Here is a 24281-nt window from a genome sequence, read left to right on the forward strand (position 1 = left end):
TGTTCTTAAAGATCGACCAATATTATAACATGTTTCAATAATTTTAAAGCGTTGTTCTATCATATCATATAAAATTGTGCATCTGTCTACTTGACAAACGTGAAAGATGATAAAAAAGTTACCAACATTTAGGTGTCACTTTTGAAAGGGTCTTTACTATGGTAAATATTTCATAATTAATTCTATCAAAAATTTTATCAATGAGTTTTTCAATGTTTAAATGTTATATCACTATAACATAATACGCATTTTGATAAATAAAAAAAAATTTGAAGGGGCCCGCAACTCAAGTTTCCCCCGGGGCCCGAATACTCTCTCCACGGCCCTGGATTGGTTATTTTATGGAATTTGGTGATTAACACTTGAAAGACTAAATTTTGGTTTGTACCTTTATTGCGAAAAGCCCGTTGTGCGCGTTAATGGAAACTGGTTCCTTCAGTATGATCCGGAGCCTAAGGAAAAGTCGATGTAGTGAATAAAAGGCGGGAAAGGCCACCAAAGAAATTCAAAGTGTGGAAAAGGGGGAAATCCGCTACGAAGTTTATAGCTACCACTTTTTTTATAGCGTGGCACTTTTTTTTCAATAACTAATGACTTGCTTAAAGGTACCCCAATGAACGAACAATACTATCAGGAACATGAGAATGTTGCAATGGAGAGATGGTGCAATAAATGCCTTAAATCTACGGCATTGACAGGAATCGAAAGACGGAGATTGTTCGGACAACAATGAAATAAAGGCGAAGTTTGACAAGATTTTGTCAGATGTGAATTCGTTGATTTACTGAAATTAATAGAAAAAGTTGCAAATAAAATAAAGAACAGCAAGCGTTTTCGTCGTAAATCTCCTCTAATGGAAGACTCAAGAAACGGGTTGCTTCGAAAGGGTGGGACCAAATAGGGAGAAGTGTTAGATGAGTAGACTTTAATGGGTATGTGAAGAGGTGGTTATTTCCGTGCCGTGAACCTTTACACGCTTCACATACGTGTGTTAAGAATGACGGGATCAATTCTGGATAAGTAAGAGTGTAACCTGCCACAGAATCCAGGACGCCAGTGTTACGCTGAAGTTTTTCATCTGCTATGGATTGTGTTGGTGGGTTGAGGGTTCGTAAATTTTATATACTAATAGATTTTCGTTTAATGTCTGTCTGTATTCCGTCGATCATGTCCATATATATTTTTTTTTAAATTTTGCTGTGCTTTTTTGGGTAGAACCTCTTCATAGATACAATATTTTAAATTTAAGTTTTAGAAGGTATGCATATTATTTTCTGTTTATTTGTATAACTGAGTCGTTATTTTTTTAAGGAAATATTTTGTTACGTTTTTTATCTGAAAATTTGGAAATAAGAAATGGATTGTATTTTACCTTAAAGTTTTTACATACTTTTAGTATGAAATATGAAATAATCTCTTAGATCGCCAAAGAAATTTCAATTTTTTTTTTGTTTCGGTTTTTTATTTTGGGATACCGTTTCTAAATATCGGGCTACCGTTCTAAATTTCTTTTATTTTCGTTAATATAAAATAGATTACTACTCTACATTTCGATAATTGCAATTGCTACGTCCTCAGTTAAACAAATTAATTTAAAATATCCATGAAATTATATTTGATTATGTAATATTTTCTACAACTGTAAGAAAGCATACCTAATTCAGTCAATTTAGAACGAACACACACTAAATACGCTCTTGCCTCACTCTACTAGATATCAAATGTAGCAAATTGCAGTGCTTAAAGACACATTTCACCCTCAAAATAAGTTGGTAATTGTCAAGAACTTACTGCAGAACAAATACAATGATTTCTCAAAATTACTTCCCCGCAGCACTGCTGCACTTTTTCTCTGTTGCGAAATTGCCGAAGTGATACACGTTTGTTTCGCTGTGCCGAACTAATGATGACGATGAGAAGCTTAATGATGGTGATAAAGCTCACACTAGACAAACTCCAAAGAACGACTAGCTGAAAAAGGAGGCAGTTGTACCTCACCGCTAGCGAAAATGTTTCACCACTTTCTCACAGCGCTGCCATTTCATCTGCGGCTACACTCCATAATGATGGTAATTATCCCTCGTTTTTCCAACAATTCCGACAATTTGCAATGTGTTACGCAAAACAAAAAAATAAAAAAAACAAATAAACGTTACAACTCAACCCCATACTGCATTCTGGCCCAAAGCATGGTGGATTGCACAACGAAGCGCGATGTTATAAACAACCACGCCCACACAATAAAATTTCATACAAGTCGACATTTTAACCGCAACAAACACGCCCAACGACAGCGTGCTCTCACTCTCGCCCAACACTGAGCAGAGCGAGATGGCAAATAATTGGAAGTCTCCATCTTTGAATTAGTAAACGAATATAGGCTTTAGTTCGGTGAATGCTGCGTGGGCTTTGTGTGTGTGTATGTTACGTTAGAGAGCAGCCAGAGAGTAAGCGTAAAAAGAGCGCAAATACGCAAATGGTTGAACGCTGTAACAAGGGTGCAAGGTGTGGTGCGACTCAATTGTGGACGCGTTGCAGCAGTCAGCAGAGAACCAGTCGTTAAGTGATTACGTTCAATTATCACGTCGAGGTATATGACACGCAATCGAAGAGCGCCTTCGCGCAGTTGGTAACTTACACTCGCCACGGTTAAACGTTAAAATGGTCTAAATTTGCCGATAAACGACCTTTAATAATAAATACGAAAACAGCGAAGTATTTAATTGATCAATTAGGTACTGATAAGCTCAATTAAATTTTTGCACAAAAAAAAAAAAATCAAAAATACAAACACTAACAATACTTTTCAAAAGTGATAACGAATTTTTAAGTGACTGTGAAATAAAAACACGGAAGCTATTTGAAAGTGTTACGTTCTGTTCAGTTTAGTGAATTTAAGAAAAATGTCTAGCGCACAAGTGTCTCAGCCGCCAACACTGCAGCAGCAGCAACATCAACAGCAACAGCAAATTTCGCATTTCCTAAATCACATTGCAGCCGCACAACAGCAACAGCATCACCAACAGCAAAGCTCGTCGCCACAACGCAGTGATTACCAAAACGATAATAACACTAGTTCCACTTTGTCGCCTCGATCACCTACCCATTCCAGTCCTATACGTTCACCTCACTCACCACGCTCGGCCACGAATTCGCCACCAAGTCCCCAACCCGAAAGCAATCATCCCGTCTTGCACCTGCCACCCACTTCCAACGCAGGCTTGCCGCTAATAGTGGCTCCTATACCCGCTTTGCCACACCTTGCCTCTATGGCGCCCACTTCCGTGTCCAACAGTTTGCGTGATCAGCGCATCTTTCCACCGTCAGTCACACAAGCACCGCCACCACCACCAACCATTGCAGCGCCACGTTTATACGATGCATTCGCGCCGAATGCGTTACCCGTCGGCCATCCCGCCTTGGCAAATGGCTGCTATCCCATGCCTCGCCTGCCGCTGAGTAACGTCATGTTAGCGCAGCAAAACGCATCCACTTCACCTCCAGTAGCTACCGCGACCGCTCAAAGTCAACCGAAGAAATCTTTTTGTATCGATGCGTTGTTGGCGAAAAATCAGAACAACGACGATGTACTGGAAAATACTGCTTTGAAACCGTTGACGGACGATCGGATAGCTGCATTTCATTATGCGCGCGATAATACAGAACTGAATCAAGCCATTGCCGCCGGCATTAGTGAACAGGAGGCCCTACAACGGATAAGAGACTCCCGCGAGTATGGCACACCAAGCCCCGATGGCATGTCGAGGTGAGTACGAAAGTTAGGCGGTATTGGTGTAGGTATTTAAAGGTTCATCACAAATAATTCAATACGGAGAGATGTGAAAGGAAATTAGTTACTTTTTATTAAAAATGGGCGGTGGCATGCAAATAAATAGCAATACAAGCTTTGTGAAAAAAATGTTTATTCGAATTTAATCGTAGCGAAAAAATCCAATTATATGGGAGGTAGTTGTGGTTATTATTAGAGTTTACTTATTTTCAGGCCAATAGTGACATGTATAGGAATTTTCATTGAAATATGTGAAGGACGGATGTACAGAAATATAAACGTTGAGTGCACGTAATTCACGCAATACAAAACAAAATATTGTATCCTTTGTATTCTTATTCTGCAGCCTTCGTAATAAAAAAGTTCATACCCACAAGAATAAAATATATCTTAAAAATCAACAATTTCTTGTAAAAAAAAATTAACTATATGTTTTAGAAAAAGTAAGGGAGTTTTCAGTAGGGTCAGAAAAATGTTGTGTTCAAATACCAAGGCATGAAGCTTATGAACGAGCATTGCAAACTATTAAACGTTACTACCGAAATTCTAAGCCGGCGGTCGCAACTTTAAGAGGCTCCTACTCTTAGTCATAATAATTGTCTCATCAGATAATCAGTTTTTATTAAGTGAAGTATAATTTAACAAGTCAACTGAGAGAGTGCGTAAATCGCTTATAGAACTGACTGAGGTCCCTTGACGTATTCGTGTTTGCAACAGCATTAAGCGTGAGGGAAACGATCAGAAACATATTTTTGGACTTGGCAACACTAATTCAAAATAACAAATAAATGTCAACAGGCAGATAAGCCAAGGCATGAACTTCTCATTACATTTTCTGAATGTCATGTAGAAGTGGTTTAAATAGTGTTTATTTATTTTTGCCTAATTTTCGGCTAACTATATAGTAGGTGCGAAATTGAATTTTGAATATTACTAACTCTTTCGATAAGCTGAATGAAAACCAAGCATATGTAATTTGAGAAAATAATACCGAATTAATATTTACCGCTTTGGAATACATAAAGTCTGCTATATCCGCAGGCCTCGCAAATGTGAGAATCAAGCTTACTAAATTTTGCACCGCGAGAGCAGAACAGCTGAGGGGAAAAGGCTGAAATGATTCCACCACATCGTCTAGCCAAGCTTCACACGTGGCTAGAACGACCTCGCGACCTTCACGTGAAGCTTAGCCTTCCACGGGTAATTAGGAGAATCTCAATTCTTTAGTTTTCGGGAGAATTATCTATATAACTCATCCGCAATTTCTCGCAATGCCTCTGTGACCAGGTACCAAGATGACCTTAATTTCAAAATATTTCGTTGTAGTCAAAAGGAAGTCAGGAGTCTTCCGGACTAGTTTCGAGCACAACTGGGTACCTAATTGCCCTTCAATGACAGTTGTTGCCCAAGTGAGTAGTGAATTAACTGCTTTTTTGATTGTAGCTACCTCCGCGATAAACGCACAGCAGAGGTTAGGTTGCTTTACTTTGGGCTTGATAAGGAGTTTTTCACAAGATACACACGAACCTTTCCGTCCAACTGTGAGCCATTTGTGGGCAGGTCAATCACGTTCTCATCTGAAAATGCTCCAACTTTCCCACTCTTCCCTTGGGGGGAGATGGATGGAGAAGGTCCCACTGGGTTCAGCGAGAATGCACTTAACATTGATCAGTCTTACGGGGATGAACTAAAAGTTTCTACAAGAGTGCTCGTAGCTAAATTCAAGTTTGTAGCCTGAGCCTCTCAGTTTTATTGCGACACGCAAAGTGGCAGCTTTGCTTGTGACGCCCATGGGAACCACGTTTAGCCTAGCTTTAAGCGCTAGAGCTAGAGCGGGTCGGACCACCTCACTGACTTCAATGAAGGCAAAACTTTGCACTCTTTCCAAATTCTTAACCGACGTTATTCCCCAACGAGTTCCACCAGACCAGAGCTTCATTCAACATAATTGGCTTAATAATACTATTGCAGAGCGAAAAGGAAACCAGGACGGAGGGCCTACATCCTTTGGAAATATCGTTGTTTCGGTCATATAAAATAACTATTGCCCTCTTAAATTTCCCCTCAACATAGAGCTTTCATTTTTGCTTTCTGTCAAGGAATAGCCCTACGAACTGTACCGGTAGGCAACCCATTTGACAACTGCATTTATGAAACCCTGCATCAGGTTCTATAGAATATCCAGAATCTTATTGTAAAGTAAAATAAGTGCCATGACATGGGCGGTTCCTTAAAAGCAGACGGTTACTCTGTCAATGCTATTATTTTGTAATTCTTATGACTATTATTAGTGAAGTTCTCGAGAAAAGGAAGGCAGCATGTCTTAAGCACGTGCTTCGGATGTTTGAAATCTAGAAGCAATACTCTGGGGTGTATTTATTGCCTTCAACCGGAATGAAAGAATAAACTGAAGCAAACCAGTCCTGCGCAGAGGGAACAGTAAAGTCTGCTTTTCAGAAGCTGATGGTACCATTTTTTCACTTTCAATATTTAAGGGTGATAAATTACAAGATTTAGATGAATCAAATTTGCGAAGGCAACTTTGGTTGTTACGTCATAAGGGATTTGGCAGAGACGGACAAATGAAGTGAAAATAAAGTGCGTAAAGAGAGCGTAGTTGAATACAATCCGTCTTCCAGTCAGTCGTTGTTTAGATGGCAACGAAGTAACATTGGCAGTGGCTGGATTTTTCGTATATTACCATCACAATCTCAATTCTTGCTAACTTCTGTTGTAAATGAACCGCTTTCATATCCCCTATTACGTCACTTAATAAGCTGATTCCATCTAAATCGCTAAGAGACAGGAATGGTCTGATGTTGGCCACACCTTTGCGATCCACCCACCGTGCATCTGTAGTATACTTTTTAATAGACTTGCCATTGACTGTAAAGGCATTGGCTAATTTTCAATAGTATTTTGTTGCAAAATCCACAATTAATTTTTTTCATTTAGCATGAACTTTTCTGATTTGTAGATGACATTTTCATCCAAACTCGAGTTTTCTTTCATACGAATTTCGACACTCGCAATTCTTACTTATTTTATAAATAAATCTTGTTTTGAAGTCCGTTTGAGAAAAAATAGTAAAATTTCCCATATTCCGTTGTGAGTGCATTGCTTTCACAAAATGTGCAAGTAAATTCTTGGTACTGTATGTTTGTTGTTGCATGTTTTGTTATACAAATAACGATTATAGCTGAAAAAGAATCTATATTAGTGGTTCTATATTATTATCGCGCATGTAAGTAGCCCATTTACCGCCAGAGTTAAACCTAAATTAGAATCAAATCAATAACTGATGCACAAATGGGAATCATTACTTTACAAGAGTATCCTTATAAAGGGTATTTCAAATGGGATGCCTAGAAGTAACTTTTTTATGTAATCTTTGACATTTGTCAAGTAAGTCGAGTACAATTACATGATAGAAAAAAATTTATTATGAAAATGGTCGATCTTTAAGAAAAATATCTCGCCAAATTTGTGTTCTTTCTTTGGTGGAAATAATCGTACGAATGGCTTGATAAATGGTAGGTTGGTGAACAAATTTCAAGAAACTGGTTCTGTGGAATATAGAAAAAGGGCTTGCAGACCAAAAACTGGACGTTTTGTTGAAAATATTGCTGCTGCAGCGCAAAGTGTTGCTGAACAACTTTCAATATTAATATCTCGACGATCTCAACAATTAGGCAGACGTGCTCATGGTGAACATTTAAATTATGTAATCTTTTGAAATTCGCTTTACTCTTAGCTAGTTTAAGCCTTTAAGAATCATCGACCGCAGCATTTCGGCTGCTCGATCAAGTTGCGAAACAGAAAAAATAAAAAAGAAGAAGTTTTTTCAAAAGTCGCGAAATGAATATGCTGCTAAGAATTATCACCAGGTTAAGAAAAAGTTATACTAAACCTGACAACACTTGTAATAGGCTATTAATAAAGGGTGTTTTTTTAGCTATTATCTTTTAAAACAGTTGATTTTAACAGCTGACGCACATTTCGTGTTTTGTTTCACTGTCAAACATCTTCAGTTTGGTCTATAAAAATGCGTGTTCTGTTAAGAAAGTTTATCGCGCGCTTCTTCCATTTTATGGTCAGTTTAATCGACCCACTGAAGCGGCTATTCGAGCTTTGTTAATGATGATCATCAATTATCGATTCGTCGCCGTTCGCAGCAATTGGGCCTCTGTTACTCAACAACGTGGAAAATTTTGCGAAAGGATTTAGGTGTGAAGCTGGTGCAAGAATTGAAGTTGGAAAGTTGGCCGAAGATCCACTTTTTTATCGAAAAATTGTGTTCAGCGACGAAGCTCATTTTTGGATCAATGGGTACGTAAATAAGCAGAATTGTCGATTTTGGAGTGAAGATCAGCCAGAAGAATTGCGAGAGCAACCAATGTATACAGAAAAGGTCACAGTTTGGTGCGCTTTATTGGATGGGGTCTTCAAAGATGCTGCGAATCATAACGTAACTGTGAACGGTGAGCACTATCGTGAAGTGATATCCAACATTTTTTTGCCCAAAATGCAAGAGCTTGACTTGCATGACATGTGGTTTCAGCAAGACGGTGCCACATGCCACACAGCATGCGTAACAATGGACTTGTTGAGAGGCGAGTTCGGTGAACATTTTATTTCATGTTCGAGACCTGTCAATTGGCCACCCAGATCGTGCGATATAACGGCTTTAGATTATTTTTTGTGGGGCTATGTCAAAGCTCATGTCTATTCAGACAAGCCTGCTTCAATTAACGCATTGGAAGACAACATCAAAGCATTTATATGTGAGATACCGGCCGAAACATTGGAAAGAGTATGCCAAAATTGGACTAAGCGGATGGACCATTTGAAGCGCAGTCGCGGTCAACATTTGTATGAAATTATCTTCAAACCTTAAATTATATGCACTGTACTATCGATTTAAATAAAAATTTCATGCATCTATTTTCTGAATTTTACGTGTGTTTTTTTGAAAAACTTTCCTATAGCTCATAAAAAATCACCCTTTATTACACCACTATTAATATCCATATTATTATTCTACCTACTGGGATACCTATCCCTAGATACGGAGTTGCTGCTACTATAAATTGGTCACAGAAAGGTTTATGATTACGCCCGCATAGCATCAAGCACCGATCCCAGTTTGAATGGTTAACAGGAGTTTTTTCCACCATCTTCAACACTTTAGTGGCCATTGGGAACTTGATTTATTAACTAATTCGCCGCGGTACGATCTTTACCGAACTTTTCCTAGTACGTCAGCTATGCTACTACATTTATATGCATAATAATAAAAGAAAACAAAGAATTTTAAAGTTAAATAAGCTGTTTCCCCATTGCCCGTGGAACATCAAGACGCACACCACAAATAGGAGGAGAAGCTCGGCCAAACACCCGAAAAGGGTGTATGGGCCAATTATATATATATATATAAGCTGTTCGCCCCAAAGTCTCAAACTTCTATAATTTTTAGGTTTAATTTATATTTTTTTCCACTATCAAATAAAAGTTGTTAAGATAATATAGGAAGCGAATAATACGTTTTTTAGATTTACTTTGAAGCCTTTTTCACAGTCCCATTTTGCAGAGTTGTTGTTAATTAGCACTATTTTTAGACTCGTTGTCGGCCAATAAATCCCAAGTGGGTTACGGGTACTAATTACTGACATAACACTAAAGTAGTCCGCATGACGTCGCAGCTGATTGAATTCTTACAAATATTTACAAAACTAATTCAGCAATTGAAAATTGCTTTAATATCGCTTAAAGTTGACAATACGTTATTTAACAGCCAATAAGCTTTCAATTCACCCGCAAATAAAGTCTGACAAGTGTCATACCCAATATAGCTGGTGACAGTCTCAAATATTCAGGCTATGCTTGTGTAACTGTGTTCAAATTGGAGTTGCATATATTTTCGCAGAAACCTATATGTGTATGCCTACACATACATTTTTAATATATATGATATTTGTATATACATACATATGTAGGTATTTACATGGGTATACATATGCATTTGTAAACCATGCCTTTGGTTTTTTGCTTGTTGTTATTTCACTGTTAGGCGCTAATTTTAGTGCTTTTATTTAATATATTTTTAATGCCAATCATTTTACGCGGATGTTACTCACAGCTGCTGTCAAAGCACCTTCGAAAGAAGGTCAGAAAAGGAGAAAGAGGTTTAAACAAAGAAAGCGTGAGAAATTAGGTGTTTACTTTTGAATTTAGATAATTGACGTGACAAGGCTAGACATCGCCTGTTATTTCGGGAGTTTAATTAGCAAATATTGTTGTCGATTGGACATTAAGCTTAGTGTGCAGATTATACGAAAAATGATCACATATGTATATGTGCCTACATATGTATGTGTCTGTATATATACTGGAGATCTTTCCCTGCCTGCCAAAAGTAGTGAAGAAACTAGTTAAAAAATGGGTATCATCAACTTTAAAAGCGGGTACAAAAGTGGTTAAAAAGGGTCTTTCAAAAGTGACACTTAGATGTTAGTAGCAAATGAAATGAACAAAAAATGAAGAAAAAAGTGGTTCTGTCGTGTATAGCAAAAAGAATAAAAACTGGGCGTTCTGTTGAAAATATTGCTGCCGTTATCAACAATTAGGCATTCACGAATTAACTGTTTGGCGGAGCATTACAATGTTATCTTTCTTTCCCTGACCTTTTTGAAGGAATGTAATAATTACTAATACAATTGTTATTATAATACAGAATTCGATCTATATTTGTTTATTTAACTTAAGGCTTTTATAAATATTATTATTGTTAAGTTAGAAATCCCATAAAAAAGCGTGCTGCTTTCATATTAGTTGAATATTTAACAGACCAAAAATGTAATTTGTGGGCAATAAATGAACAAAAAACTGTTTGAGGCATTTTACCTGTAGATGCGCTCGTAGTGGACATTTAAAGGATGCTGTTTTTGACATATAATTTTTAAAAGTCGTATTTTGAATAAAAATAGTGAAACCTGAAAGAGTCTAAAATTTTGAATGTTTTATTTTAAGGGGGAACGCCTTTGAGAAAATTAAAAAAAAATCGATTTTTTTCTTTTGCATAAATTTTTACTATAACTACTCAAGAAAATGTGATAAAAATTTTAAAGCGAAATTCGCTTTATTCCCGATCTTATGTGTACTTAAGTGAACGCCCGTCGGTTCGGCCTCGTAGCGCTTACGATACGATGCTTTATTTCAAACGCGTTTTTCTCGAAACGACTTTTTTTGATACGGTGGCAACGATTTCTCGAAGACTAATGAACCGATTTTAGTTTTCTTTTTTTCAAAAATTTTTTTATCGCACTGGCTATCGTTGTGCGTAGTCGATTTTCAAAATTTTGAAAATAATTATTTTTTTGGGCCTATTGAAAATCAAAAAAATGGTGAAAAACACACATCGAAATTCAAATCTCCACCATTTGGTCAAAGAAAAAAAAAAGGCTACGTACAAGGACATCCACTATTATATAGATTAATAACTTGTGGTTTTTTGATTTCAGACGGTTATTCATTGCTGTATCGCTGCCACCAGATGACGTGATTTTTTTTAACTCGTTACGTTCATGTACATAAATTTGTCAATTTTCAAAATATTTTTTAATAAAAATTCACATCAACATAGTTTAATACATATGTAATAAATTCCTTTTTGTGCGATTCTCGAATAATTATTCCTACTTACAAAAAAAATTCTCAAAAATCGACCCCTTAAAGCAACATCGGGGCCCGGCTTTTGAAATACTCTTTATTTCTGAAGGGGTCCTACAGAAAATATTGAGTTGCCCCTTGTGTGTTTGAGTGTCAAATGACTACGCTTATAGCATGTGCACTATTATTTATTAATATATAAAACTAAAACCAACAAATTATTTGATTCAGCTCAATTCTGTTTTAAACTAGCTGCTGTTTTTTGTGATAAACTTTTTCAAAGCTAAAATATAATATATTTGCCCGTTTTCATAAATAAATTTTTCTATCATTTAATGCTTCATGCTTACTGCGGGGTTCGAACCCGAGGTAGCTGTGGTAAAGTCCACACTAATTCAGCTAAGGTCACTGATAATTTAAGTGTGACTTTAGTTGCTTTTCACATAAAATCAATTAGTTTGATTAATTTCTCATATGTAGAATATTTTCTTGACTTTTTACTCATACGTGAAAGATAGAAAGCATGAGAAAAAAGTGTGTGCTTGTATTGCAATTCTGAGGAGGAGTGGTTAGTCATGGTTGGCAGGGACCATAGGTAAATGAGTAGCATCACCCCAATCACACATTATGGTGCCAGCACTCACCGACGTCAACGCAGGCTGTCAGCTGTTACGATGAAACTAATGAGAGCCCCACGTAAATGAAAATGTACCACCCTTTCCTTTAGACCAAAACGCGAAATCGCGGTCGTGCATCAAAAATTACGCCGGGTAATTTATGCATTTGTCTTCCCTCATTAAGGAGAACCGAAGAAGCTCGGTCAGAAATTTGACAGGGTTGGCAAAACCCCTCCACCTAACCTAACCTGTGGTCTGACAGGATCGTAAAACAAGTGGACCGCGTTTCCACTTTCCAGGTAAAACCTACAAGAAATTTGTTATAATATTCATAAGGTACGATTGTTGTGATTGTATGGTTATTGTCGGTTTCAGCTTCATTCAATTTATTTTTTTGTTTGGGCTAAAAAGAAGCCTTTGCTTACTGTTTCACAAAACACAAAGGGGTTAATATGGGCGAAAAACGGACAAACCTGGATTTGAGGACAGCGGGATGCAATAATTTTTAGCAACGAACCGAAATTCTATGTTTACACCTAGATCCAGAGTCATGCGTAGGAAAAACAACCCTTACCATAGGACTTGCCTGCGGACGGCAAAGTTTGCCGGTTTTAGGGAGGCTTGTCGGCAAAGGGTTTTAGTAAATCGCACTTCATAAATGGCACAAAACGAACTCACTTCCAGCTGAGCAAATGTTTCGTATGAATGCATTTATCTTCCATCAAGACAGTGCCTCATCCTTTACAGACAAAATCACAAAAAATTGATTCCAGACAAACAATATTGGTACTTTGGACTAGTCTCCGTCAAATCCTGACCCTAGCTCCATCGAATCTTTATGAGTGCTCATGAAAGTAAGGCTAACAACTCAGCCGTCAAAAACTATTTTTGAATTAAGAGCAACAAGTTAAGAAAGTTGGAACTCCATTACATTGGAAGAGTGCGGCCAACTGGTATAGTTCCTGAAAAATAAATATAGAGCAATAACTGCCAATCTTTGCAGCGTATCCCAAGCCGGTCAGGCAATCTCAGCAAGCCTTTTAGTGCTAAATAAAAGCGTAGTCACAGTAAAAGAAATCATTTACTGCGATAGACAGGCAGTCTAAGACAGTAAAAATGTGTTAGAAATTATAAAAAATACCTGCATAGTATTTTTTTATTAATCTACTCTGGGTGTAAGAACATACATAGTAACATTAAAGGTAGATGAGCTAACTAAATTGGACTAATTAGTAAGGACAAGGACGACATGGTCGACGCCTCCTATGCGGGTGCATGACTTTGTTTAGAAGACCGGTTGAGATTGCTTTGTCTCTCTTTTCTGGAAAACACTGTGAATGACCCAAACTAGCAACTTTTTAAAGGCCATACAATGGTTTAGAGCGGACCAAGTAGAGTAAGGATAGGATAGTTCCGCTGACTTAGCTGCGTCGAAAGACAGCCACCTCCCCTAACCTAAACTAATATTCGAAGAGCTACATACACATAGAGAGTTTGAATACATTTTTTCTTAATGTACATTGCACCTCCTTTCAAGCACAGTTTGTCTAAAGGAAGTGTGACCGGTCAAATTCAAACTTAGGCGTATCCTTTTCGAAGTACGCGTTTGGAAATTTGTTTGTTTTGTGAGAAATTTAGGAAGCGCATGTCGTTTGTTCAAAATAAGTTTCGCCTATGAAAAAGGATTTGAAGCATGGCTCGAAGATGTGATGGCATTATAAAGTGGCTAATAGACTATATATTTTATTGAATATATTGCGTATAATAAATAAATCTTATAAATCCAATGCAGTTTTTTGGAATAGAATAGGCCAAATATGAAAGTTCCCTAGTTATGACGGCTTCAGTTACTTTTTTTCAAAATGTATGTTTTGGTTCAGTGGTGGTATTTTTTGTGGTATTCTTCCATTGCACTTAGAGGGAACGGCCACTCTGATATTTTCCAATCATCTATTGTTTTACTTTACTTAATAAGAAAGTGCATATTCTTAGGATTTCTTTTAATTAACGGTTTTAACAACAAAAAAACAAAAATAAATAAATGAAATATAAGAAAGCAATTTTAACTTGCTTCCATATACCTATGTAGTAACTTTTTTTCAAAAACGACTGTAAATAAAACTGTAAATTGAAAAGTTAGGAGACAGTTTTGATAGTTGAACTAACTTAATTGGCGCTTTCTACGTTCAATGGGTTGCCCCCATTCTAGGGGCGTTATATTTTGAAATGATCTCAGATTGGATGCTTTTCAGAAATAAATTATGATGTAATAAAAAAAGTCTTGGATAGAATTCAGCAGAATAACTTTAAAAAGTTAAAGCTCAAGAGAATTTGTTAAACAAAAGATTTTAAATAATAATATAAGAGACATTAAAATGTATTCAACATTATTTTTTTTATCGCATATTATATTCACATTACGATTTATATGGTTTTCGCATTTAAAAATTTATGTGATATATGAGATCTCAGCGGTTCCAAGAAAAACTTTCAAATACCATTGCCTCTAAAATTAGAGCCAATCTGACTAAGCGGGGAACGTCATTGGATTTGGAACGCCTCAATTAAAATGAATCAACTATCAAAACTTTTCCAAAAAATAAAGTTAAAAATTCAAGCAAACTTAAAAAGAAAATTCTTCAGATCAAAATTTCGGTGCCTAGCACGCGCACAATGAAGGAGTGTACTGAAAAAACCGCCGCATGGAGAGCCATGTAACTTCGCCATTTAAAATTATGTATTTTGTTGTACTCATAATCCTCGTATAAGTGTTTTGAAGTTTTACGTCTAAAAGTGACGTCAAAAAAAAAAAACCAAAAAAAATCAATTTTTCGTAACCGTCTAATTTATATGCCGCTAGAGTGGTTATATCCCATAAGCTAAGTGCAGCATGTTCTCCTATAAACTTGCAGCCGCAGTAAATCACTTCGTTCAAAAGCATTACTATCTAATATTACTCTAGCAATCTAGCCTGCATACTCTATATTTTATAACAAAACAAAGTTTTTCGATAATTCCAAGTAGTATAAAGATATAAGCGTTCCAAAAAGTTATGCGTCTTACAGGGAAAAACTGAATAGTTATGTTTGATAGTTTGATAATTGTTTCTAAAAATTACTCACACTTTCTCTCTTATATTTGTATGTTCCAGATCAGAATCTCCCACATCTTCGCATCGATCCAGTCCGCCCATTAGTCCAGGTTGTGAAGATCAACACCATATAGGCATTCCAATGGACTTTCACGATGAATTTAAAAAACCTATCCCTCCACACAGTCCCATCAGACCGCAAGACTTTCCGCTTTATACCGGCGGCCATCCGTACCAATTGTTGGCACAAGGAGGGTCTGCGTTTCATCGTCCATTGGATCCAACAGGCAAACCTATTCCTGTAAGTATTGAATTAAAACAGTGATGAATCATTATTATAATAATTATAAGAAATCAAAATTGTTGTATAAGAATCTGTGTAAGGTATAAGTATTAGTAAATAGTAAATAGGGAGAGTGGGGGAAAAATTTGATAAGCCGAACTTAATTTGTATGGATTGACTTCCTAAATGTACTTTGCTTTGCAATCGAACAATGCCACGCGTTCTTAAATGTAACTTTTGTAACTTTGACAACGCAGTTTGCTCCTAATAGCAGCCATTGCGAAGTTGATGCACAAATAAAAGTAGGTTGCCGAATTCGAAGAGTAATTATTTTTTGTCGCATATTTTATAATAAATTGATCGATCCACTTAGAGTTTCATATTACAGTGAACTAAAGTGCGTATTTAGTTATGGTTTTCATAAAAGTTTTGTTCTTTGGGATTTCTCTTCTCAACGCCCTTTTTTCCAATAAATCCTTAATATCATTTTGGCAACTGCCAATCCATTTGAAGGTTTTCTTCTTCTTCTTCTTAATTGGCGCGATAACCGCTTACGCGATTTTGGCCGAGTTTAACAAAGCGCGCCAGTCGTTTCTTTCTCGTGCTAACCGGCGCCAATTGGACACACCAAGTGAAGCCAAGTCCTTCTCCACCTGATCTTTCCAACGCAGAGGAGGCCTTCCTCTTCCTCTACTACCACCAGCTGATACCGCATCGAATACTTTCAAAGCCGGAGCGTTTGTATTCATTCGGACGACATGACCCAGCCAACGTAGCCGCTGGATCTTTATTCGCAGCGCTATGTCTATGTTGTCGTAAAGCTCATACAGCTCATCGTTCCATCGTCAGCGATATTCGCCGTTGCCAACGTGCAAAGGCCCAAAAATCTTTCGCGGAATCTTTCTCTCGAACACTCCAAGCGTCCCTTCATCATTTGAAGGTTTTACATCTATTAAATCCAAACATTCTTTCAATAAAACGCTACCATTTAAGGAGTCAGCCATGTTTATCTTGGAGTTGCAAAGCCGTAAAAAAGTATTTACAATGGAAAATGAAGCCATCGATGTTTCTGTAGTTGTTCTTCTAACACCATAAACCTTCCCCATACATTTTTGTGAAGAGTCTTTGGTGGATATGAGTCCAGTTCGTTCCGGTAAAGTAGATCCGAAGGTGTGGTCATCCGAATCAATATTGTGAGAGTATGCCATGCCGCCGGAGATTCGGAGATTTGGCAGCAGAATTCTGCCCGCTCATTTTACACGTATTCTTACGCTCTCCCAATCAGTTGTTGTTCAGGCGGCAATAACAGTTTTTGTCAACTTGTATCGTAAACGAAAAGCTATTATAACCCCTACTCTACCAACAACGGCAAAGTAGGTAGGTAGGTAGGTGAAATGGTCGAAGTACTACTCTGACACTCCTCAATTAGCACTAAAGCGCCGTTTTGATACCATTATGAGACCTCCAATAGGCAGATATCTACAGCCAGCCAGAGCTGTTGATGTAATGGAAAAGATTGATGGGATTTACGTTGGCGCACTGCCCACACAGTAACCTCCCATCGTTTAGCTGCCAATCCCGGACATTTACAGAGAAAGTATTCAACGGACTCCTTTTCTGAACGGTCTCCAGCAGCTTCTGCAAGGATGGGTAAATGGCAAACCTAGCTTTTCCGCGTGTGTCCCCGCAAACACAGCTACGGGTTTGGTTTGAATAGTTTATTGTATTGGGGTCAAAAGGTTTTCGAAATGGCACATGAAGAAATGGAGTTCCATCTTTTCTGCGCTTTCCTGAGAAATAATTTATGCAGCTCCCATTTAAAACCTGTCAGAGGGATGCCGATGACCAGGTAGGAGGTCTCTGAGGCCGATTCAGTCCCCTTCTTGGCAAGCTCATCAGCAATTTTATTTCCCTCTATGCTCCTATGTCCTGGATCCAAGATCAGAGAAATGTTACCTGCAAACCCAAGAGGTTTAATCTCCTCCTTACAGGAGTTGACTAGTTTGGATTTGCACCATAGCGTCGTCAGAGCCTTGACGTTGGCCTAATAAGTCGGAAAAGTTAATTTACTTTCAAATTCATCTGCAGTTTGACAGAGTTGATATATTTACATACATACAAATTACAAAACTACAAATATCGTGATGCGGTTTTCCTTTTATTCGCTGGATTTCATTTGCAAAATATACAGAAAGAAGGCAAAAACTCACTTCAGCATTTTATATACAATAATTCGAATACAGGCAGGCAGTTCGCTCTGGCCGTGAAGTTTTAAATTTGCGATGTTGTTGATTCTTCAATTTGATTGTTTTTATATATACTTGTCACATAAATATGTATAGTTTAGTGAACATTTTTTTCATTTCGATTATCTGAGATGCTTGACGCTTATTAGTGCACAACTTTCTCTCCTGTTTGCTGGAAACAGTCCGGCACTGGCGAATCTGGCGAGGGAGCAGATTAGTCGAAGTCACCTTTTTTGTAGTTGAGTCAGAGAGGGAACATTGTCTTGAGTTAAGTTCATTGCCTGCCAATCCGTATAATATAATATGTTGAACCATCGTGCTGGAACTAGTTTTTCTGCAGCAGTAATGAGTCAGTAATGACTGAAAATTCGGTGTTCATGGAGCATTATCCATCACCATATAATTCCTTCGTCATCCTCGTAAAATATTGATCCAATAATGTCCCTAGCGCACATAACATAAAACATCTAACAGAGACTTTAAGATTATGCAGAGGTGGTTCGTGTACGATTCGAAGATTTGTAATGCTCCAAAACCGACAATTTGGTTATTTATCTTTCCACTGAGAGTCAAATATGGCTCATCACTTTCTTCTCAAGGACATATTTACAGGCAATCTCCATGTTATTCAAACTCGATGTACGTATTCGCTACACAGCCCTAACCCCTAGAAACCACCCCTACCATACCGCAAGCAGGCTAACCCAGGGTTAGATAGTGTAGGAGTTTGGTGAGTTAGCACACTTATGGTGTGAGACAAAATTTTACGAAAAATAAGACTCAATTCAAGAAAATTATTGTAGTAATCGACTATATCATGTCTATGTTATCTTAATCGATTTCCAGGTGTAGGAAAACTTAGAAACATGTCAAAATGCGATATCTCTGCGAAAAAAAAATGATATTTGAGCAAACAAAACGCCATTTGAAAGAAGAAGACTTGTACTTAAAGATGCCCGCCTATTTTTTTGGTGAAAGAAAACATCTGTAAGGCTGCATAACCTCAAATATGGGCAAAACGGTGTTTTTTGCACTTTTAGGTTAGGATATCTCGAAAACCAGAGCTGATAGAGCAATTCTGAGGCCAGATTTGGATTCAGCACATAAACCTTCGGAAATATATAGTCTGGTTTCTGGGTCTAAATGTTGGTTAAATTTTGTCGGCTTGTGTTATCCTTTTTTTCGTGTGAATACCTAAACTGCCTTGACCATTGTTATTTTTACCTATATGTAGTATATTTTTTTGAAGAATTTTTGAAAATTCTGCGCATCATAATTAATATACAGCTTTACTTCTGTCCCTCTTTGCAGCTATCCATGGGCCACACTTTCATGCCATCTCACCTTCAATTCGAATTTTTGGCTCGTGCCGGTATGCTTCACCATCGTATACCCGAACTGGCAGCCTATCCACACCATGCCATTCTGGGTAAAACACGCCGGCCACGTACGGCATTCACTTCCCAACAGCTACTCGAACTCGAAAAACAATTCAAACAAAACAAATATTTATCCCGCCCTAAACGTTTCGAAGTGGCCAGTGGCCTGATGCTTTCCGAAACGCAGGTGAAAATCTGGTTTCAGAACAGGCGTATGAAGTGGAAACGTTCGAAGAAGGCGCAACAGGAGGCAAAGGAACGTGCCAAACAACAACAGCAACAGCAACAACAGAGTACAAACAACACCAGTTAGTTGCAGACCGACGAGGTAATTTTACGAAATGGGACACACGAATTGACTCATTATCCCAAATATTCATCCAACGGATCAAACGTTCGCACTGCCACCAACAACAGCCCCAACAGCTATGGCAATAATTATAATTCTAGTCAAACACTTACGACGGACAACGAACTTGGAGCATAGCATTGTATCCAGATGATTTGCTGCCTCCTACTCGTATGTTGGTGGGTAAATGCTGACGGGCGTTTGCTGAGGAAGCTACGCTTGATGCCGCTGCTTCTGGCGCCAATTGCACTTTTCGTACGTGCATTGGCACTAGGCGTTGCCTTTTTGTTTGCTTTGTAATTAGTTCAATTGCGTTAAGATGCGTCCATGTGAAACTACAGGAATTTGAAACTACAACAAGTAGATATGTATGTGTACATGGAATGGGTATTGATTTCTGCTCAAAATTCAACGTTTGGGGGAGCAAAAGTGGCGAAGAAATTATTCAAAGGGTACGTGTAGAGGATTTTATTGATTTCTAGGGAAGTTCTAAGCAGACACTTCAATGATTCCATTAACAACAAATTGCATTGTGTGATACGACAAATTATAGTATTTATTGAGAAGAGTTGTATTATGTAAATAAGTAGATGTATATTGTATTGTAATTGTAATTATGTACATGTAGAAAATTTTACTAAAAACTGAAATACATAATTTACAAACTAATTTCAAGCAAAAGCTTTAATGGTTTTAGTTCATGTTGTTCGAAAATTTTATATTTTAGATTTATCGATTTGAATTTGCTGAAAAAATTTGCATCTCATTATTTGGCAGTATTACGAAAATATTACCAAATGCCCTGCGGAAATGTTGCGTGTTTATATAAGAATGGAACAAAGCAATTCTACAAACTCATTTTATGTATTGAATGTAGTGAAACTTAAACGATTCAGCTCGAACGTTGACGAACGTTCGTATGTATGCGAACAGATAAAGTAAATTCAGCTAAGCAACGCAGCTTTTTTAGAGGGAAGAGATTCCACATATTTGCCTTGTGAGACCGCAACAGAAATCCAAGCCCAGGGTGGAGATAATACAGACCTGGTGCCATCCGCGAACTGCTTGCTGATTTGCTGACGTAATAATATAAGTTATGTATGCATTTTACTGTCTTATTAGATTTTGATTTTTATAGTTACTTATTTACCACGATGTACAGAATACAAAGGTACCGTACCGCAATACCGCTCGCAGTGAATTTGGCGAAATCGCCGTGTGTGTTACGTCACAATTGTGCAATTTATTCATGTGTTGTTGGTGTATTTCTTCTTTTTCTTGCTATCCTGTTGGCATTTTCACATTTCTCTCACGCAATTTCACCTATAAGACGTCACGCCTCTCTGATGGGCGAAATCTAGTATTCTATCCTTCTTGGTTATTCACGAGCGAAATTCCCCTACAACAACACTCTCATCCTTATTTATTTATTGTTATCTCATTGTTGTTGCAATCCTATAATCTATTCATTTTGACGCAAACCTATCAATACGTTGAGAAAAGAGTACGAAGAGTAGTGTAGTCAATTTAATCAAGTACTGGTAAGCCATGCCCCTCTTCCTAAACTCTCTCTAAATAAGAATTGTCTCTTGATGTTTTGTTGAGAAAATTGAAAGTTGTAAACGCCAGCAAATGAGTATGAATTCCATGGCCTAAAACCTATTTATTTCATCTCTGGTTTGGAGGAGAAGCAACCAAATTTATTTATTTATCATCACTGAATAAAAAAGCTTTTTACTGACTACACTAAAACTAAATATCCGTTATTCTTACTTTTAGAATGCATAATACGGATTAATATCCTTCCAGAATTTAAAAAGTAAGTATCAATAATCTGACTAATTTGATTAATATCTGTAAGAGCTCGACTGAACCCCAAAAAGTTCCCGGAAAATACTCAGAGAATTCAAAATACAAAGTGATATTATCGCCTTCAAGGTATTCCCCACCAACAGCAACGCACTCATCCCACTGTTTGATCCAGCTGTCGAAATATTTCTTGAAGTCTATTTTCTGTATAGCCATAGAGCCGTCATCGATTTTCCATTACTTCCTTTCGACTGCTAAAACGCGTTCCCCGTAGTGTTTTTTTTTTTTGACTCTGTGAAAAAGAAAAAAGTCATCAAGAGCCATGTCAGGTGAATACAATGCCTGTTGGATGGTATTCGTTTGGTGAAAAATTCACGGATAATGATGACATTGTCCGACGGTGCGTTTTCATGGTGCAAAATCCACGGGTTGTTTTCCCACACTTAATTTTTTTTTTGTGACGGATGATTTCACGTAAACGTTTCATAACGCCCAAATAATTGCTTTTTTTTAACTGTCCGATCTTCTGGCAACAATAAAAAGTTGCGGTATCTACAATACCGTAAACGTCGCTTTCATTTTTGACTGAAAAGGACGTAGTTTTTTAGTTTATGTTCATGTGGAGCTCTCCACTCACTTCCCTGATGTATGAACTGCATGACATACTCATAAACCCACATCTCGCCTCCTGTAATGATGTGTTCGCTTATGATTTGATAATGATGTATTGGGTCAGATTCAGCCTTCGTAATCATGTATTTGGCTATATCAACGCGATCCCATTTTGAAAGAAATCAGTTGCTTTGGGACTAACAACACGCCACAAACCAAATCATTAACTTCAATGTCCTGAGCGGATCGGTAAGCAGCAATGCTCAAGTCCTTTGCCTGCTCTTTGATGGTTAATTTGTGGTTATTGATCAACTTTTCTTTTACTTTATTGATGTTCTCATCAGTATTCGATGTCAAGGCCCTACGTTCGTTATCCTCGATGGATTCATGATATCTTCCGAAGCGTTCGGTCAGTCGTAAATGGCTGTTTCAAACCGAAACTCGCCGCAACAGTTTCCCAACATTTTTAAGGTTTTCGTACTATTGAATCCATTTTTAACGCAAAATTTTATATAAACTCGTTGTTGCAAATTCAAATCCATTTGTAAAACTGTGAAAAATCGAAAACACGTGCGGTGGTAAACGGCGTAACTTTTACAAATGTCAAGTAATGGCGATAAAGCAGGATTGTTAATCACAGAAGAGTCAACCTAACAAAAAAAAAAGGACTCACATCAATTGACTTTGAGAGTCACTTGCCAAGTCCGAGCTTGCTTGATCCGAGAATTTTTTAATGTAGGTGGTGATTTAACTATGAATAAGTAGAATAAGTCATGGTGGCGCAAGTCCCTGGTAGAGATATTGAGTGGTATCTTTTCTGAACACACAGGACATTTCTTTCTGTGATTCTAAACTCAAGAGTAAATACCGGGAGTTGTAAGATGCCTCAGGTTGTGACAAATTTAGAAACCTCAATGAAAATCTTATAAAAAATAATTTGTATGTCTCTCTAACATTTTTATATATGACACCTGCGCGGGTCTCCAAATAATAGAAGCATATTCCAAACGAGGCCTAGCAAAAGCGATAAATTATTTCTTAAGAGCAGTAAGAACATTTATTGATGTTAAGAGAAAGTCTATCCTTCACTCACCAGGCCTGAAGCCTGTCAAAATCAGACAAAAAGGAAAGGAATTAGTCATTATTGCTTTTACGAAATAGATCTTCAGGACATGTCCATACTAGAGAAATCTTGAATATAGGAAGCAAGATGATAAATAATAGAAGCATGCCTACTAGCATGCCCTGGGTAGGGGTGTTCTTTTACTTGGTAAAAATATCACCTTTATAACGACCATACATACTTGAGATAAGATTTTACGTTAGGGACAAATTCACATACATGGTTTTCAAGAGGATCAACAACCCCTTTTATCTTTATGAGAGCAATAAAGGAGATGGTAATTGCTAGAATATCGCGATCCAAAATGTATGGCATTTGCTTTGAGCAATGAGATGTAATTAGTGCATTCTCTAAAAAACGAAAAGCAGAAAACTGGTAATTTTGCCAATTTTTTTGGCAATATAGCTTGTTTAGTTTGTTTGTGAGAGGCATAAATAGGGCAAGTGCTCGACGATTTTCTGCTATCGTCTCTTGACTGTCCCGGACTCTTCCTTTGGAACGATTGGGCTTTGGTTTCGATGTCATAACCATATACCCATCATTTGTCACCAGTTATGATCCTTTTATGCAAATCTGCATCGTTGACGTCATTCAACAGTTCCTGAGCGATACTAATGCGACGTTGTTTTTGGTCAAAATTCATTAATTTTGGAACGAGCTTCGCTGTTACAAGCTTCATGCTCGAATTTCCGAAAAGGTTGCATGGCATAAGCCAACCGATTTGCCGATATGTCAACCTCAGCAACTTCTCTAATTGCGATTCGACGATTTTCTCTAACAATTTTTTCACTTTCTCAACATTTCATCGTTTGTTGATGTGCTGGGGCGTCCAGAGCGAGTGTCATATTTCACATTTTCTCGACCTTGTGTGAAAAGCTTGTACCAATTGTAACAATTTTTTTGACTTAGAGAACTCCGTACCGTATACCAGTGTCAATATTTCAAGTGTTTTTGAGCACTTAATTCCATTTTTACACAAATTACCAATTTAATCCTACTTCTATGATCCATTTTCTTCGATGGCAGAAAATTGCCAAACACAAAACACTTGTCTTATGTATGCCTCTCGCAAAGAAACGAAACAGGCCATATTGCTAAAACCGTGAACATATCTTCGAGACGAGTGTACCAAAAAATTAAAATAAAAATAATAATAATTTAAAGTCGAATATAAGTAGGCAGCGAAATTTGAAAATTCATCTTATTTTTTGAAGACACCTCGTATCGCAAGCAATCAGGATGAAAAAGAAGCCGCACTTCTTGGTGAGTAGATATTTCCCACTCAAATTGCAAACTGTGTTGCTGGTTAATCGG

The 24281-nt window shown here is 37.4% G+C and overlaps 1 protein-coding gene across 2 annotated transcripts; it reads left to right on the forward strand.

Moving 5' to 3' along the window:
* The first annotated feature begins 2639 nt into the window (after nt 1-2639).
* On the forward strand, nt 2640-20093 carry LOC128859752 (homeotic protein labial). Of its 2 annotated transcripts, none has more exons than XM_054096810.1 (3): nt 2640-3766; nt 15227-15467; nt 18983-20093. In XM_054096810.1, exons 1-3 carry the CDS (start codon nt 2904-2906, stop codon nt 19385-19387), a joined length of 1509 nt encoding a protein of 502 aa, XP_053952785.1. In that variant the 5' UTR covers nt 2640-2903; the 3' UTR covers nt 19388-20093. The 2 variants fall into 2 exon arrangements, with proteins under 2 accessions (XP_053952785.1, XP_053952784.1); XM_054096809.1 differs by having other exon boundaries at nt 19007-20093.
* The last annotated feature ends 4188 nt before the right edge of the window (nt 20094-24281 follow it).

Source organism: Anastrepha ludens, chromosome 4 (assembly GCF_028408465.1).
Source record: "Anastrepha ludens isolate Willacy chromosome 4, idAnaLude1.1, whole genome shotgun sequence".
NCBI lineage: Eukaryota > Metazoa > Arthropoda > Insecta > Diptera > Tephritidae > Anastrepha > Anastrepha ludens.

Excerpts from the sequence above, each read along its gene's own strand:
- LOC128859752 (XM_054096810.1), top strand. The coding sequence starts at position 2,904 with ATGTCTAGCGCACAAGTGTCTCAGCCGCCAACACTGCAGCAGCAGCAA. Across the intron at positions 3,767-15,226 it reads AGCCCCGATGGCATGTCGAG|ATCAGAATCTCCCACATCTT; the intron begins GTGAGTACGAAA and ends TGTATGTTCCAG. Across the intron at positions 15,468-18,982 it reads CAACAGGCAAACCTATTCCT|CTTTACTTCTGTCCCTCTTT; the intron begins GTAAGTATTGAA and ends ATTAATATACAG.